Source organism: Zosterops lateralis, assembly GCF_965231275.1.
Source record: "Zosterops lateralis genome assembly, chromosome: 20".
In the NCBI taxonomy this organism is placed as follows: domain Eukaryota; kingdom Metazoa; phylum Chordata; class Aves; order Passeriformes; family Zosteropidae; genus Zosterops; species Zosterops lateralis.
In genome coordinates, this window is record NC_139780.1 from 6,291,942 (window position 1) to 6,307,364 (window position 15,423).

The 15,423-nt window shown below is 45.0% G+C and overlaps 1 protein-coding gene across 1 annotated transcript in view; it reads right to left on the reverse strand.

The window, feature by feature from the left end:
* Positions 1-859: 859 nt before the first annotated feature.
* Positions 860-15,423, reverse strand: part of LMX1B (LIM homeobox transcription factor 1 beta) — an 87,740-nt gene continuing 73,176 nt past the window's right edge. Inside the window, exons 3-8 of the mRNA XM_083875617.1 lie at positions 12,860-13,092; positions 10,118-10,296; positions 9,670-9,747; positions 9,208-9,274; positions 8,217-8,378; positions 860-6,542 (exon numbers count right to left, since the gene is read on the reverse strand). Coding sequence (XP_083731743.1) covers positions 6,385-6,542; positions 8,217-8,378; positions 9,208-9,274; positions 9,670-9,747; positions 10,118-10,296; positions 12,860-13,092 — 877 coding nt within the window. The 3' untranslated portion in view covers positions 860-6,384. The remainder of the gene's footprint in view (positions 6,543-8,216; positions 8,379-9,207; positions 9,275-9,669; positions 9,748-10,117; positions 10,297-12,859; positions 13,093-15,423) is intronic.

The window sequence follows — 15,423 nt, forward strand, 5'->3', positions numbered from 1 at the left end:
GCAATGAGTAATCAGATGTCACCAGACCAAACCTCAGCTGAGGTTCCATGTTTATGTTTATATGGCCCAAGACACACCAGCAAGTATCTGACATTTTATATTAGTCTCGAATTTGCCATTACAAGATGGATACTTTATAATCAATTGCTAATACTTACACACTTTGGTCTGCTTTAGCACAAGGCTGCCCTTGCATGCACTTTGCACAGGAAAGATCCCACTGGGTCTCTGAAATCACCACGGAGCAGCTCCTCTCTCTGCCAGGGCTGGGTTTGGGTTGCCTCCCTGTGTCTGGGCAGCCAGGGCGTGTGACAGTCTGTCACCATCCTGACAGAACAGCTCTCACCCTGCAGGGGCCAAAAACCAGTGCAAAAGGAGCCTCTGCCATCCCCCATGCTATATCCCTCCACCAGGCAGCCTGGGCTCCAGTTCCACAGCACTAAAACCACTGAGGCATTGGTCAGCTGTCCCTGTCCCTCGCGCCTGCGAGGACACTGGCGCCAGCCCCAGCTCACAGAAAACACACTCTCAGTCTGCAAAAGCAAAGAAAGAACTGAACACTGAGAGAAAGTCCTGCTTAGTTTACAGGTTGCTTTTATTTACAAATATACTGAAGTGTAATCTCTCTCTTTTTTTTTCTTTTTCTGTTTTTGTTTAGACTATGTGTGTGTGTATTGTGTGTGTGTGTGTGTGTGTGTGCACGTGCACATACACGTGGGAAAGAACATGATGCATGAGAAACTCATGGATCTTAATTGCCAGAAATGGTGGCAGGAAAAAAACCAAAGTGAAATGAAATTTAAAAACACTAATAAATAATTTAATAATGACAAATAATTAAATTAAAAAAAAAATCCAATCTACATACATTATGGTGGTTTGTTTCCAACACGGAGGGAAAGAAGCAGCGAATCTACAGTGAAAGGAGCTGGTTAAGTATGAGAGAGCACAGTCATATTTTTTACAAGTTAAACAAATTGTAACAGACAGCTACAAAATACTACATTTCAATAACATAAATACAGAATATATAAATATACAAGTAATACAGCCATACACAGCTAAAAAATAGGGTGTTCACCTAAAAACAGAGTTCCCAATGCAAAGTATCTGGCAGCCCCTTCACTGCTGCTGCTGAACAAAACCAGAGTGCACTGAGCCAAGGTGATCCAGGCTGCAGCCACCAGGAGGGAAACAGCCACCAGCATAGTCAGATCGGCCTCAGAGAAGCAAGACCGTGTTGAAAGCCCACCAAAGCAAAAAGACTTGAGGCAAGCCAGTGCCCCAGCATGTCCCTAAGCAAGGAGCACAGGTGCCTAAAGCCCTGCCCTGTGCTCCCAGGTCATAGAGAGGGGCTGTGGAGAGACCTGCATGCTGGGAGCAGCTACTGGTCACAAATCCAAAATCCATGGGGTGGCTTGGGCACGGGGCTGTGTAAAGCATGATCTGAAACACTGAGACTCTGGGTACTGTGGCTCCAGCTCCCACAGCCCTGCTGTGCTTCAGCTGCCTCTGTCCTTTCACTGCTGTGACCGAGCTCCAGCTTGTGAGAATCCTTCCCTTCCTCATGATTCCGCTGCTTGTTTCTAGTAACTTTCAGGGAGAACCAGAGTACTTATGACAGGGTTCAGAGAGGTGCTCTTGTAAACCCAAGCTTGCAGCATCCCAGCAGCATCTCAGAGCTGGGTTCACTGGAGTACCTGGGGCAGTGGCTTGGGATATACCTCTGACCCTTAAGGAAACTGGAAGGGAATCCTGAGCACAGGAGGAAGAGGGAAGTTCACATCATCTCTGGAAGGTTTGCTGGCATGAAGGACCTTCCCCACGACATAAAGCACAGCGAGCTGGCTGAGCAATGACCCTTCAAAGGACCTGGTAATGATCATCCGAGTTCTGCAGGGTGGATTTGAAAAATCCACTCAGCAGCCACTGTGTAACCAACATGTGCCACATCTCAGGAACGGGCAACTGCGCCTGGGCCAAGTGATCTGCAGATCTTTGATGACACAGTTTAAAGAAGAAAAGGAGATCAAAATGCCCAGGATCGTGTTTCAATATAAGTGAGTGCAACCACCACCATTTATTTACAGCAACATAATTGTCTCAAATACTGTGACTGAAAGCCCAGGGTTTGCCCGAGAGTGCCGTGGCAAGGAGGGTCTGCAGACAGCAGTGCATGACCAGAGTCATCCCCTCAGCAGCCAGCCGTGCCAGGGGAAGGTGCTGCTGTCCCAGAGCCCAGCTGGGACCCAGCACCAGGGAGCTCAGAAATCCTTCATGCGTGCTGGGAACTCTCTGCCACCATCACAGGCCTGCAGCTGCACCAGAAGGACCTCCGAGCTCGTACCCAGCAGATTCATTCTGATCTCACAATCACCTTTTTTATACATTATTGAGCACACTGAAACCTAATCAATCATCTTTCACTTAATTGCATCTTGTCACCACTTTAGCTGCACATGTATTCCTTGATTAGCCAAAACAATATGATGGAAACACTGTGAAGAGCTCACTTGATGCATTTCTATTAGAGAGGGGTTAATTTCCTAGGGAAAATGATCAGTGTAAGGTGTATGTAATAAACTGCTGTCATGACCTCTAGCCTTTGAGCTCCCACATGAGCAATCATTGTTTGTGGTTTCCGTGGAAGTGCCAGATGCTAAGAATTTTTGGCAAGAGTTTATCAATTTGACTCAATGTAAGATATTGCTGTGATATGGCCCATTAAACGTTTTCCTTTCGCCTGATCAGGGACATTCCCTTGACAACAGAAGAGTAAAGCAGAAATCAAAGAGGTCAGAGGTTGCTGTATAATCTTTTACTGTGAGGTCCCAGGTTAAAACCACAATGATCACACTCCAGTAGGATAATTTATTCCACAAAAAGAAAGTGACATTTATTTTGCTTTAATGAACTTTGGCCTTTGCCAGCAATCGCAGGTCCACTGGAAATCCTGCCTATGCACCTTCCCTGGACCAGCAGCAGCCCACCATGGCATGGAAAATGTCACACACGCCAAGGGCCCGAATGTGTGTGTGTATGTGGCTCCAAAGGTGGCAGAACACGGGGCAACAAACAGCTAAGGCATCATCATACGACACACCAAGCGGGAGGAGATAGTATGTACAAGCATGAAAAAAAAAGGTGGCAAACAGTCATCCAAAAAATCAGCAAATTATACTTCAGCTATAAAATGGGATGTCTGATTTTTTCCTTGGAGATGGATTATTTTTCAACATCCATCCCAGATGCAGAGGTAGAGTTGGGACAAGGCAGTTCTCCAAACTGTAGGTCATGTTATAATTCTCATAATAGTCCCTGTAAACACCAAAAATGCCATTTTTGATCCTGCCAGTAATGAGATAGGAAGCAAGGCTGTGCCTGTGTGAGGAGTCTACAAACTGGTACATCTGAGAAGCGTTTCTATGACTGTGAAGTAGCACAGCAGAAGGGAGAGGAGGGAAATGATGAATCCATTGGGATCGGTGGTGACAAATGACAAATGTTTATATGTGCCATATGAAACCTGCTTGCTTCTGCCCTGCAAGCAGTGAGGATCACCTGAGTTCTTTATAGATGCTTGCTATCACGCGGAGAGAAAGGAAATTGTCATTTATTTTAATACACAAGGAAAGGGTAAAAATACTTGAACAGGATGGGTAAGAAAAGAAAGTCCTTTCAATTTCAAAATATGTCCAGGAGCTCACAATGCTCACTGAAACCACATCCTTGCCAGAAAGCAGGGAATGGTCACCAGGCAAAGCATATGGACACAACAGACCCACCTTCCTGGGGATGGCAGTGCTTGGAACTGACATGGACAGAGACAGGGACAGGGACATGGACAGGGACAATGATGTTCCTGGGAACCCTCACAGAGCCACCAGCCCCTTCTCTGACCAAGGCCGTGTGTGACACTCGGGCTCGGCACCGCCGGCAGTGGGAGGGCGGCCCTTGGGCTGTGCTCTGCCCCTGCACTGCGTGTGCACACAGACAGACACACGGACACACAGACGGACACACACACACAGATGGACACATGGACACACACACATGGACACACACACACAGATGGACACACGGACACACACATGGACACACACACACACACACAGATGGACACACACACAGAGACACAGACACATAGAGACAGAGACACACACATGGACACACGGACATACACACGGATACACAGACACGCACAGAGACGGACACACAGACACCCACGCACAGACACACAGACACACAGAGACACACAGACACACAGACACACACATGGACACACAGAGACACACACACAGACACATGGACACGGACACAGACACATGGACACACTGAGACACATGGACACAGACAAACTCACACACACAGAGCCACACACAGACACATGTGCACACACAGACATACACACAGAGCCACACACAGACACAGACACACAGACACACACAGAGCCTCATCCATGGTGCTCCCATCACCTCCGGAGTGAGAACCTATGCACTTACCCTGCAGATAAAACTTGGCTTTCTCAAGAAACCTCCAGCATGTTCAGTGCACACTTCCATGCTGGGGGAAAATGGTATTTTTTCCTTTGGACCCATCATCCTGTCCTTCCCAGCTGTGCCTCCGGAATGCCAGGAAGGCTCCATCAGCTCCCAGCAGGACTCCCCAGGGCTGAGGCTGCAGCTCCCCCAGCAGGGCTGCTCCCTCCCTGGGTGCTGAGGTACTGGGATCCTGCTCTGGCCTCCCCCTCCATGGGAGACCCACATCCCACAGAAGATGCCAAGCCCCACAGGGACACTGCAATGCTGGCCTGGTACCAGTCCTCAGCCTGGAGGAGTTAGATTAACCAAAGCTTTGGACTTGTTTTTCAGCTATTATGGTCAATATATTAAAGGTATTTATTTAAGAAGGTGCCTATCCTGCCAATCTTTCCCTATAAGCTCTATTTTGAACACACCCTATAATTACTGATATTACCCTGGCAAATATTCCTCATGAAGTTTTCTCCACTGAGAGCCATGACTGTACTTGTCTGCTTCTCCACATTATAATTATCACCAGGCAATATTTATAGCTATACTATTATTATTTATGATATTTTATGCCCTACAAAAATCTATATGACAAATGCTCAAACTTCAGCTTCATAGACAGCCTTCAGCTGGGCCATCCCCTTCTGTTGGTGCACCTGTTCTGGCACTGATCAGTCTGCTGGCACCACAGCAACGAGCCCTGGCAGGGGGGGGATCTGCAGGCTGTGGTAAAAATCTCAGCTCAACATACCTGAATGTCATTTCTTTCATAGTTTCCTGTTCCTGGCTGGTGCACATTTCAGGACTTCTGGTGTTTCAGGCTAGAACTGTGTATCCTTGATTCTTGCTGAGGCAAGGTAACTAAAGGAGTGCTTGATTATTCCAGATGGACAATAGAGAACAGCACGTTTATGCCTCATGCAAAACAAATAAACAGAACAGAATGAAAAACACTTGTTTGCCAATCATGGTCTAGACTTGAAATTTGGCACTGCAATACTTACAAACAAATGTAAATGTATTAATCTCACACATCAGAAAAAATTAAATAAATCTGCCTTGTAAGCACCTTTAATTTTAATTATTTAAGATTAATGCTAACCTAAATGCCTCTGCCCCTAACATGCATCTCTTCTCTGGGGTCATAGACCTTTCTTACTCTGAAAGCACTGGCTTTCTCACAAATACTGTTAACCAGTTTCCTCAGTATCATATGCATTAGGGCTATAAACTAATGAGCAGATCTAGGTTATGTAGAAAAAGTGTAGAAAGGAAACAAATGTTGAACGTCACATTTACATTAACTTCTCACAGTTCAAATGGCAATTTATCCACAACATAGTATGAATCATGCAGTAAGAAAAGGAGGAATCTCCAGTTTCTTTGATTTATTTGTCATATGGTTGACTGATGTCAGTATCAGTGGCTTAAAAAAAAAAAAGTTTAAACATCCAAAAGAAGGAGGAGAGAGAGGAGGAAAAGGTCTAGCTTTCCACAAAATCCATTTCCTTTAAGATGATGAGCTCAAACCAAACCAGATCAAAGGCTGAGGACGAGCAGGTTCTTCTGTTCCTTCTGTGCTTGTCTCGTGGTCTGGCACCAGATGGGAACCAAGGGAATGGGACGGGTGGATGTGTTTTGTGTCTCTATATATGTATGTATGTAGGTATTAAAATATATATACATACATACACATATATGCAAACAGAGACAGTCTTCCTAAAAAATCGCTCTTTGCAGTCCAGAGGCAGCAGAGTCACTATGAAGGAAGAGCTGGGCAACATATGGCTGTAGAGTCTGCACTGGAAAAGTCACTGGCTAAACACACGCCGGCTGTTAGTTCTCTTTATTTTCATGAGGCGAAATAGGAGCTCTGCATAGAGTACAGCCTGTCAATGGGGTTTCCTACTCTAGCCTGCATGGAGTTAACTTCGGAAGAGGCAAGAAAACAGTCGCTCAAGCTAGTTAAAGAGGTATCACTGTCGATATCATGAAAAATGGAGTCGTTTCCTGCAAATGAAATGTACACGTTAAGCTGGATGCTGCGTGGCCAGGGGAGGACACAGTACACACGGCTGCTCACATGCTGCATGCTGCAGCCACCAGGAACACTCCTGCTTCTGTGCTCACAGGTTAACCTTGGCTCTGAGGGTCTGACCTACAAGGAGGAGGGTTTGAAATCAGCCCACAGGGGTCAGCTGGCAGCAATGCGCCCAAACCTGCCAGCATTTGTTTTCAATTTCAGTCAGCAGCACAAAACTGAGTCTTGGCTGATCACAGGAGTTGGGTGCTGGGGAGGAGCAAGTCCACAATTTCTCCATAGGCTCTGGCACTCATGGGAGCACCGGGACTGTTGAGAAAGGTGGGACCAGATATTGAGTGCCCATGAGAGGGAAGCATGGTCTAAGAGCCATAATCATACTGGTCTTCATATGCACACAAGGTAAAAATTCTACCAGTGGGACAGGACCCAGTAAGAGACCCAGCTTCCCTGGCCTCAGGTGAGCTACAGCTGTAAACATGCTCTCCTTTCAGAAAATTCCACTCTTGTAGGGCTGGTTTGGAACGGCACCTTTTAACTCTCTTAGAAACTAAGATTTCAGCTTACTTTAACACTGAGGGTACCAGAAAAAGCTCTAGCTCAAGTCCTGGGGGCTCTGCAAAAGTGTTAGTCTGGTACTTTTCCCCACACGCTCATTCAAAACGGCTTTGTGCCATCCCCTGCTTCCTGAGGAGTTTTACTCAGAAAGCCAAGCAAACCAACAAAATCATGAGCCACCTAATGGTCAAGGGCATTTCATATGTCCTCAGCTCCTTACAGGACCTCCCAAACTTCCCGGTGTGCACCATGGACTTGTCTCAGTGGCAAAAGTACGGACACAGAGCCCAAGCAGATTTCCTGTTGGCCTGTGCCTGCTGTGCTTGGGACAGTGATGAGCCTGTGAGCCTCTACAGTGAGGTGAGTGAAGTGCTCCTGGTCAGCAGAAAGGAGTCTGAAACAGCCCCTTCAGAATCACAGTCTGAAAAATCCTCTGACATTCTTTTTAAATGCCACACTGCAATTGTCCAGAATCAATAACTGAGCGTTTAGTGCTTGTAATGCGTTTGATATGTGGTCAAGCAATCGTGAGAGCAGACCGTCATCTTGATTTGGGACAGAGAATAAAACTATGCAGGAGAAATGTCCTGTGGTAACCCATCTCTTAGGAGCTCAAGACTGTTCTTTAACAAATCCACGCATCCAATCTGAGTGGTCTTACAGGGCTGCTTATTCATTTTGTAATGAATAGATTACTTCTCTTTATTGAAGGCACTTTTTCCTCAAAGCTTCTAAGAAAAAAGGAAAAATTTGTGAGGGAGCTAGATTTTGGTACTGTTTATTTTTCAGTGTCTTGGACAGTGGTTTAAAAAAAATGGAGCTTGGAGAGGTGATATTGCTTGCTTATCATTTATCAGAATTATACTGTGAAATAGTTTTGAAAGGTGTCCAGAGCTTGAGATGACCTCTGTTCTACCCCCTTATGTGTACAAGAAAATACACACATAAAACTGACTGGTACAAATTCCCTGGTACAAATCCCAGAAAAAATATACTAAAAGCCAGTAAAGCTGCTGCCCCTGTGGTATGTGATCCAGCACATGGACTCAGCTACTCGGGATGTGGCAGAATGAGGCATGCCTTACCATAGGGGTTCATGTGGTCGCCTGGCATTTGTGGAGGGGTAAGACCCTGCTGAAATGGGTCTGTGCCATAACTGCTTTGCTCCATTGCTACAATCTGCTGCTGTGGTGGTGCAAGTGGTGTGTAAGATGTCATCATCCCTTCCATTCGGTTGGACATTACTTCTACAAAGCAAAGAAGAGGCACAGTTACTGCTGGGGAACAGGGCAGAATCAGTGGCAACAATGAACCCTAGCAAATGCAGTCAGGGGTATCCAGTCAGTCAGAGAAACTTTCCAAATTTTGTCTGAGCATAGAACCCTGAGCAATAAGCTGAAAGACTTGTAATTTCTGACTACATAATTTTTGGAGTTCCTAGGTCCTGGACTCTATCCTCCCAAAGTCTGTATACTCTGTATGACAGAGTATTTTCTAATTTCTGTTAGAAGTTATTTTCTAGTTTCTGCTCTGGGTAAAGTGGAGGATTTGAGGCTGCAAGGTCTTGGGAGCTGGAGATACTCAGGAGTACCCACAGAGCAGCACAGCAAGTCCCAGTGCCTCTGAGCTGTGCCTGCCTCGGGGGCCAGACCCTTGTGGGGGCATGGGGGGGCTCTCCATGCCTTGGCTGAGGCAGCAATGCTGATGTCTGTGCAGGTTCCAGCTGAGCACTGTGCCCCCCTACTGCAGAAGAAAACAAACTGGAGGATCTCTCTGGAGTCAGCCTCCTGGAGATTTCCTCCAGTGCAAACACCTCCACATGACACATTTCTACTAGAAATGAGGTAACAGCTTCTGCACGAGCACCTCTGGGGTCTGATCCCACCAGGAGAATTTGGAGTAACCTGGTGTGGGCACTCAGGCCCTTCCACTGCTGATGGACTGATGGACTCTGCTTTCTCTCCCACAGACCTGCATGTGCTCTGAATTGCTGTGCTGAAGTATCACGTGGGAATGGCACTTTCAGACAACTACAGATTGTTTCTCTCTCACTTTGCTTTTTCACAAATCCCCTACCTTGTCCTAGTCGCTGCGAGTTCTGTTGCTCCTGCTGCTGTTGGTGCCTTCGTGCTAGCTTTTTCATCTGATAAAAGCAGAAGAACAGAACAATCTCGTAGCTCCAAATGCAACAATTTTGTTTCCTTACAAAACTCTGTGAACACGTTGTCAGTTAACACAGACCATTTATACTTATGCACACACTGTTGCAGGTTCGGTTTCAATACTAACATTTAAACACTTCAGTTTCCAGTCCAGATTTGCATGCAAAATTTACTCCCAACCCTGAGTTGCTTTGAGCATATGAATTTAATGTCTGTGTTTGGAAGTTGCCTTTCTAGTGTGGATGTAGAGAGCAGAGCAGGCAGAACACGCAGAGCTCAGCCGTGGGACTTCTGCAGTGAGAGCTGCAGCCAGGGCAAGAGCCCTTGTTGAGGCACAGCCTGCATTTGACTTTTGAGAATGTGACAAACAGCCTACCTTTGCTCTTTGGTTTTGAAACCAGACCTGGACGACTCGCACGCTGAGCCCTGTTTCAGCTGCCAATGTTTCTCTGACCTGCAGGAGGAAATGCTTAATGATGCAATTTTTCATAAGTTAAACCCCCGCCCCCCCCCAAAACACTAATCAGTTTTGTTAGAAGGAACATTTGTATTAACAACAAAAAATTGCATGTATGGAATTTCTTTTAAAAATTCATCCTATTTTTGCATAGTGTTGTCAAATTCTGTCCCTGATGGCACTACCAGTTCTGTAACTACTGAACAAACAGTCTGAGTTGAAGAAAATGACACTAAATTTTACCCATAAAAGACTTCTGTGCAAAAAGAGTGCTCTGCTCTCACTCCAGAAGAACTGCTCTTGCCCCAAGGAGGGGGCAGGGCTGTCTGGGGCTGTGGTGGCCTGGTGTCCCTGGTGAAGCACCCACCTTTCTGCAGGGCTTAGAAGACACTTCAAAGGACGCTTTGAATGCTCGTCTCTGCTGTGTTGTCAGTATTGTCCTTGGTCGTTTGGGTCTTCTTGGGTCCTTCCCATCATCGCTTCCTTTTCCTTGGGTTACTTGGCCTTTGGTGGGCTTAACATCTCCATCTTCATCATCACTTTTGACTGGTGAAAAAAGGACATATAATTGCACTTGTTCCACCAAGAAAACAGGGTGTTTGAGAACTGCTCTTCAGCCAACACGTTCAACTATTGCCCCATGGTTATTTGAATGCTAAAGTAGCCGTGGGCAGGAAGAGACTATCTTAGATCTGTGTGCTCTGCCTAAATCAAATGCCACAAAAGCATAAAAATGTTTTCAATTTTTAATTGAGGACATGGCACTGATCAGGGGATGGAAACTTGGAACATGCTTCTGTATTTCCAGGAATTGGGCACAGAGAGACTTTGTGCCCTTCCAGCATCTCTTGGTCCCATGTGCTCACCTGCTCCAATCTCACCACCAGATAAACACCTTTACCTTCACAGCTGAACTCCAGCTCCTCCTGAAGCATTATCTGCAGACAGGTACTACTACCTGCACTGCTATGGCAGCAAAACAGCATAAAGCAAGTATCACACAAGTATCTCAAAGCCCATCTAACTTAATATAAGGCAGATTCCAGTTATTGAATACTGCTTTGAATGTTTTGAAGCTCCAGAGATAATATTAAATATAATCTTTTTCATCTCATTTCCACTTCCCACAGAAAACATCAGTAGTCTTCCTCTGTGCATTAAAATGTGTCTGTATGTACAAGGACAAACTCCTCTTTCTCCGTAAATACATACAAGTATCTATGTGCTTGCGTGGACCAAAGAGATTCTTTGTATTTTCTATAATTAAATTCTGAATACTCATACAATCTGGTGATATTACATGTTAGTATATTGTCTGGGAAATCCCAAGCATAGTGGCAAAGGTTGAGGGGTAAATACACATTTGATTGTGAAAATCAGTTTTTCAACTCAGCATATTTTATTTGACCAGACTACTGTTTTTTCTTCCAGAAAAACAGTATCACATTATTACAGGGACTTCAACATGAAGAAACACACTGAAATTTTGCATTCTGAAAGACTATATTTTGGGAATCAACAAATTAGACTTTAATTCATCTTAGGATGTGATTATTATGCACCTAGCAGTCTAATCACCTTTTACTTTAATAAGCATCTTTGGCCTAATGATTAAAGAGAAGTTCAGTCATTTTAATAACCATGACATTATTAATTTTCCAGTATGCCATTTCTAAGGAAAGGTGTGTGAGGATTAATATTGCTCATTGGAGAGTTACTTTTGTGTCCAGTGGATAAATATTTGACTGAAGCAGGACACATTCTCAGCCAGGCTCTGCAGATCGTGTGCTCTCACGCAGACCCCTGGGAGATCAGTGTTTTCACTGTGTTAGACAATGGGAGACAAACAACTTGTTTAATTTGTCAGCTTGTTTTTCAGGTTTGGGTTTGGCTAACAGAGAATAATGAGGGGAAAGAAAGCATCTCCAGGAGTTAGAAACTCCCCTTTGTGCCAAAGGGAAATGAAATTGAAACCAAGACTGGTTTGTGCTACTGTGGTAGCTCCTCACTGCAGATCTCAAGCCAGATCTCGTCCTGAAGAGGAGCCCACCCTGCTCAAAGCTGGTGCCAAAGGCAGCTGCCAGCACGGGTTGTGCGAGTGGGGACGGCAGAGGGGGAAGATGCCTGTGACCACCCCCAGCTCGGGGACAGCCTCGCAGGCACAGCTGCTCAGGGGTTTGGAGGACAGGAGGCAGGAGCACAGTGCGGGGCAAGGGATGCTGATGGTCAAGGAGGAAACTCAGGTGCCTCAAGCACATTCACCAAAAGCCCAGACCCAGCACTTGGGGTCCTGCAAAGGCAGCGTGACAATGACCAAAACACTGCTCCAAGAATGGCCCTGGTCCCACGCACTGCCGAGGCTGCAGAGACCCTTGTCTTCAGGCATTCCTGATGTGGAAATACAGTCTTTGGCCATGTAGAGAATATGACTCTCAGATTAGAGATTAAGAATAATTTCTGCTCCCAGTTAAAATGGAGTAACACATTTTCCCATAAACCAGAGGCAAAAATGTCATTTGTACATGTAATGGAATGGTAACTGTTGATTTTCTTACATATTTTCTTGGGAAACAAGTGTGCAATTATGATGGCACAAACCCACATCTCAGATTCTCTTCAGTACTTCTGTGTTGCTCTTGCAACCTTTCTTAAAGGTACTATTTGTAATTGGCAGAGAGATTCCTCTAGAAAATCGTATTACTGCTGCGCCCATTTTCCTAGTTGAGTGCTGAAATTTTATGTGCAGAAGATCTCCTGAAAAATATTTTAAGTGGATGGAAGAATGCCTATGGAGAACAGCATGCTGATGCCCCACTTTAGTGAGACCTCAGGTAGCTAAAGTCAGTCTGGTTCATGCTTTATGATCTTATAGAAAAACACTTCAATGAAAGCAAAAAGATTTTGTCTTTTACTAAGCAGGAAGTTAAGGAAGAGAGTTAGTTTAGGGAAAGCAGACTGCCAGTAGGAATGTTTTCAGCTGTGCCTGCAAATTTGCATAGGTGGCACAGGCATATAGATGAAGTGGATGTGAAAATGGATGTACTTCTCTACACGAAGCTCTACAGACCTATGCAACTTTTCCAGTCAGAGCAGTGTGGGAAAAACTCACCTGAGTCTGAGTCGTCTGGGCTGACCGAGCTCAACAAGTCTTTCTCTTTCTCATAGTCACTTTTGCAGAGCAGCTGCCCTTCCTTGAGGACAAACTCATCCCCTTTCCTCAGCTGCCGCTCACACACGCAGCAGCAGAAGCAGCTCAGGTGGTAGACACACTCCAGGGCTCGCATCACGAACTCAGTCGGGGCGATCTTCTCCATGCAGCCGCTGCACTTGGCAGCGAACAGCCTGCAAGGGAGAGGCGGCACAATCAAGGGGAGCAAAAATCCTGCAGGGATCTAAATCCAGCAATGTCTCACAGATCAGCCTGGCTCGTGCTCCTGCACACTACAAGACTCACATCCTTAGGCTTGGAAACATCATAGGCATGCAATTCTTTTAACTCTCAATCCCTTTGGTCTCAAGATTCCCTAAATCACCTTTCCTGGACAAAGCCCACTAAGATCGGTCCTTATCTCCATGCTTTTTTTCCTTTTCAAAATGAGAAACAAAAGGGAGCTCCCAGAGTTGGATAACTGCTTAAACCCAAATGTACTTTAATTCACCTTTTAGAGAAAGGACAAGCTCAGGCTTTGTTTTATGCAGGGTCTCTGGTTTCAGCACTTAAGCCCTATTCTGAACAGATTTCATGACTTTCCATTTTTGGTACTGTCTGTCTCTGAGGAGGCTGATAAACACAGAAATGAGCATGAAAACTTTGTGCTTTTGCTGAGGCAAAGTCACCACTTGTGCATACACACAATTCTACACATGCAATCAATAAAGAGAGGAGTGAAATAACACAGCTTTTCTTTGGATGTTGAGTTATTCCAGAACAACCTGTCTCTGAAGGAAGTACTGTGCATTGTAAATGGTGTGAAACATCCTTTGGCAGAGATAGGCAGTGATACAATCTGTCAAATTACCAGTATAATCACAGACCTTAGAACACACACTGTATCCAGACTAGTTCTTGTTAATGCTCTATGAACCCTGTCTTTCATCCATCATTAATTTTCTAGGTTTAAGTTAGAATTATTCAGATTAATTTTATTTTGCTTTTTTAATGGCAACTGGGAATCTCCCTAAGTGAGATTTCAGAAAAGGGCTGCCTCAGATAAAGATGAATTGCTGTTACATCTCTGTGTCACATGGTGTGCTGGTGATTTGAAATTCAGTGTCTTTCATGGCAATACATCACAGTGCAAGGTGCATGAACATTTACATTTCAGCAAGGAAATAAACACCATTGCTCCAGTGTGCTCACTGAAAAAAAAAATAAAATAATAATAAAAAAATCTGCCTTTTAGCATGGGGTATGCTGACTTTTTTCTATCATCAAAATTATAATTTTTCACAAAAAAAGAGGACAATTCTCTCTGATTTTAGAAGGCTAAGGCTGTGGTAGTGATTCATTCCTCCAGAGCCTCCATTTTGTCTGAGCTGAGAAGTGCAGGAAAATGGCAGTAGGAGCCCTCGGCGAGGGGCTGGAGCCAGAGCGGGCAGGAGGGAAAGGCAAATGTCAATATGGTCACACAGAGCATCACAAACCGGCCGAGGGACGGACTGGGCTGTTCCCCAGCAGTGACTGCTCAGTGCACACTCTGCACACCACACCCTCCAGGGGACAGCGGTGCCAGGTGGGCTCAGTGGCTCTTTCTCAGGTGTGCAATCAATTAAATCTGTCAAAAGGGAGCTGATGCCACACAGGACCCTGGGCACTGCCATGAGCAGAACGGCTCATTCCATAGGCTCACTTTGCTTCGCCCGCAAGCTTTTCCTTACAACACTTCAGCCAGCAAATTCCTAAGCAGAGAATGTTTTTATCTCTACACAATTTTATACCCCAAAGGATTATCACGCTAAGAAGGGGGGGGGGGGGGGGGGGGGAGGTGCACTGAAAAAAAAAGTTGTTTCTATTTATCTGGTTAAATCTATTTGACTCATTTAAGCAAGCCTGCAAGCCTGGCCTCTGTTTCCGAGGACGGGGAGAGCTCAGGAGCGGCAGAGAGTGAAACAGTGACACAAAGATAACTTTGTCCTGTAGAGCGTGTTGTTTCCCTGACCTGCACCTTTAGTGACTTGCTGCCTTTAGTGAGTGTTTGTGTTTTTTCTTTTTTTTTTTTTTTCGAAATAAATATATCTAACATGAACGGAAAATACGTTGTGTTATTTACTGGCAACCGACTATTCCCGTAAAGATGGTGCTTTTGCAACAGTGCTTCCCAAGGCAGCCTTTTAGTTAGAACAAATCACACTGTCATCAGTGTATATTAACTCGTTCAAATGAACATTACATTGCCCTGACTGCACGGACTTCATATCCTGAATTTAACTCTTGCCAAGAAAATTCTCTCCCCCCTGTACACAGGTACTCTGTATTGTAACATCCATTCACACAAATACACACACACACACAGAGCAGTGTGTTGGGTTGAATTCTGAGATTATAAAATCTTCATAAAACCTATCTTATAGGGTGTTTATAGGTATTTTTTCAGCTTCCCAAGAGGAACACAAGGTTATGCACTCTTTTTGCACAAGGCAATCTCACAACAGGAAACTAATCTTGACAAATGA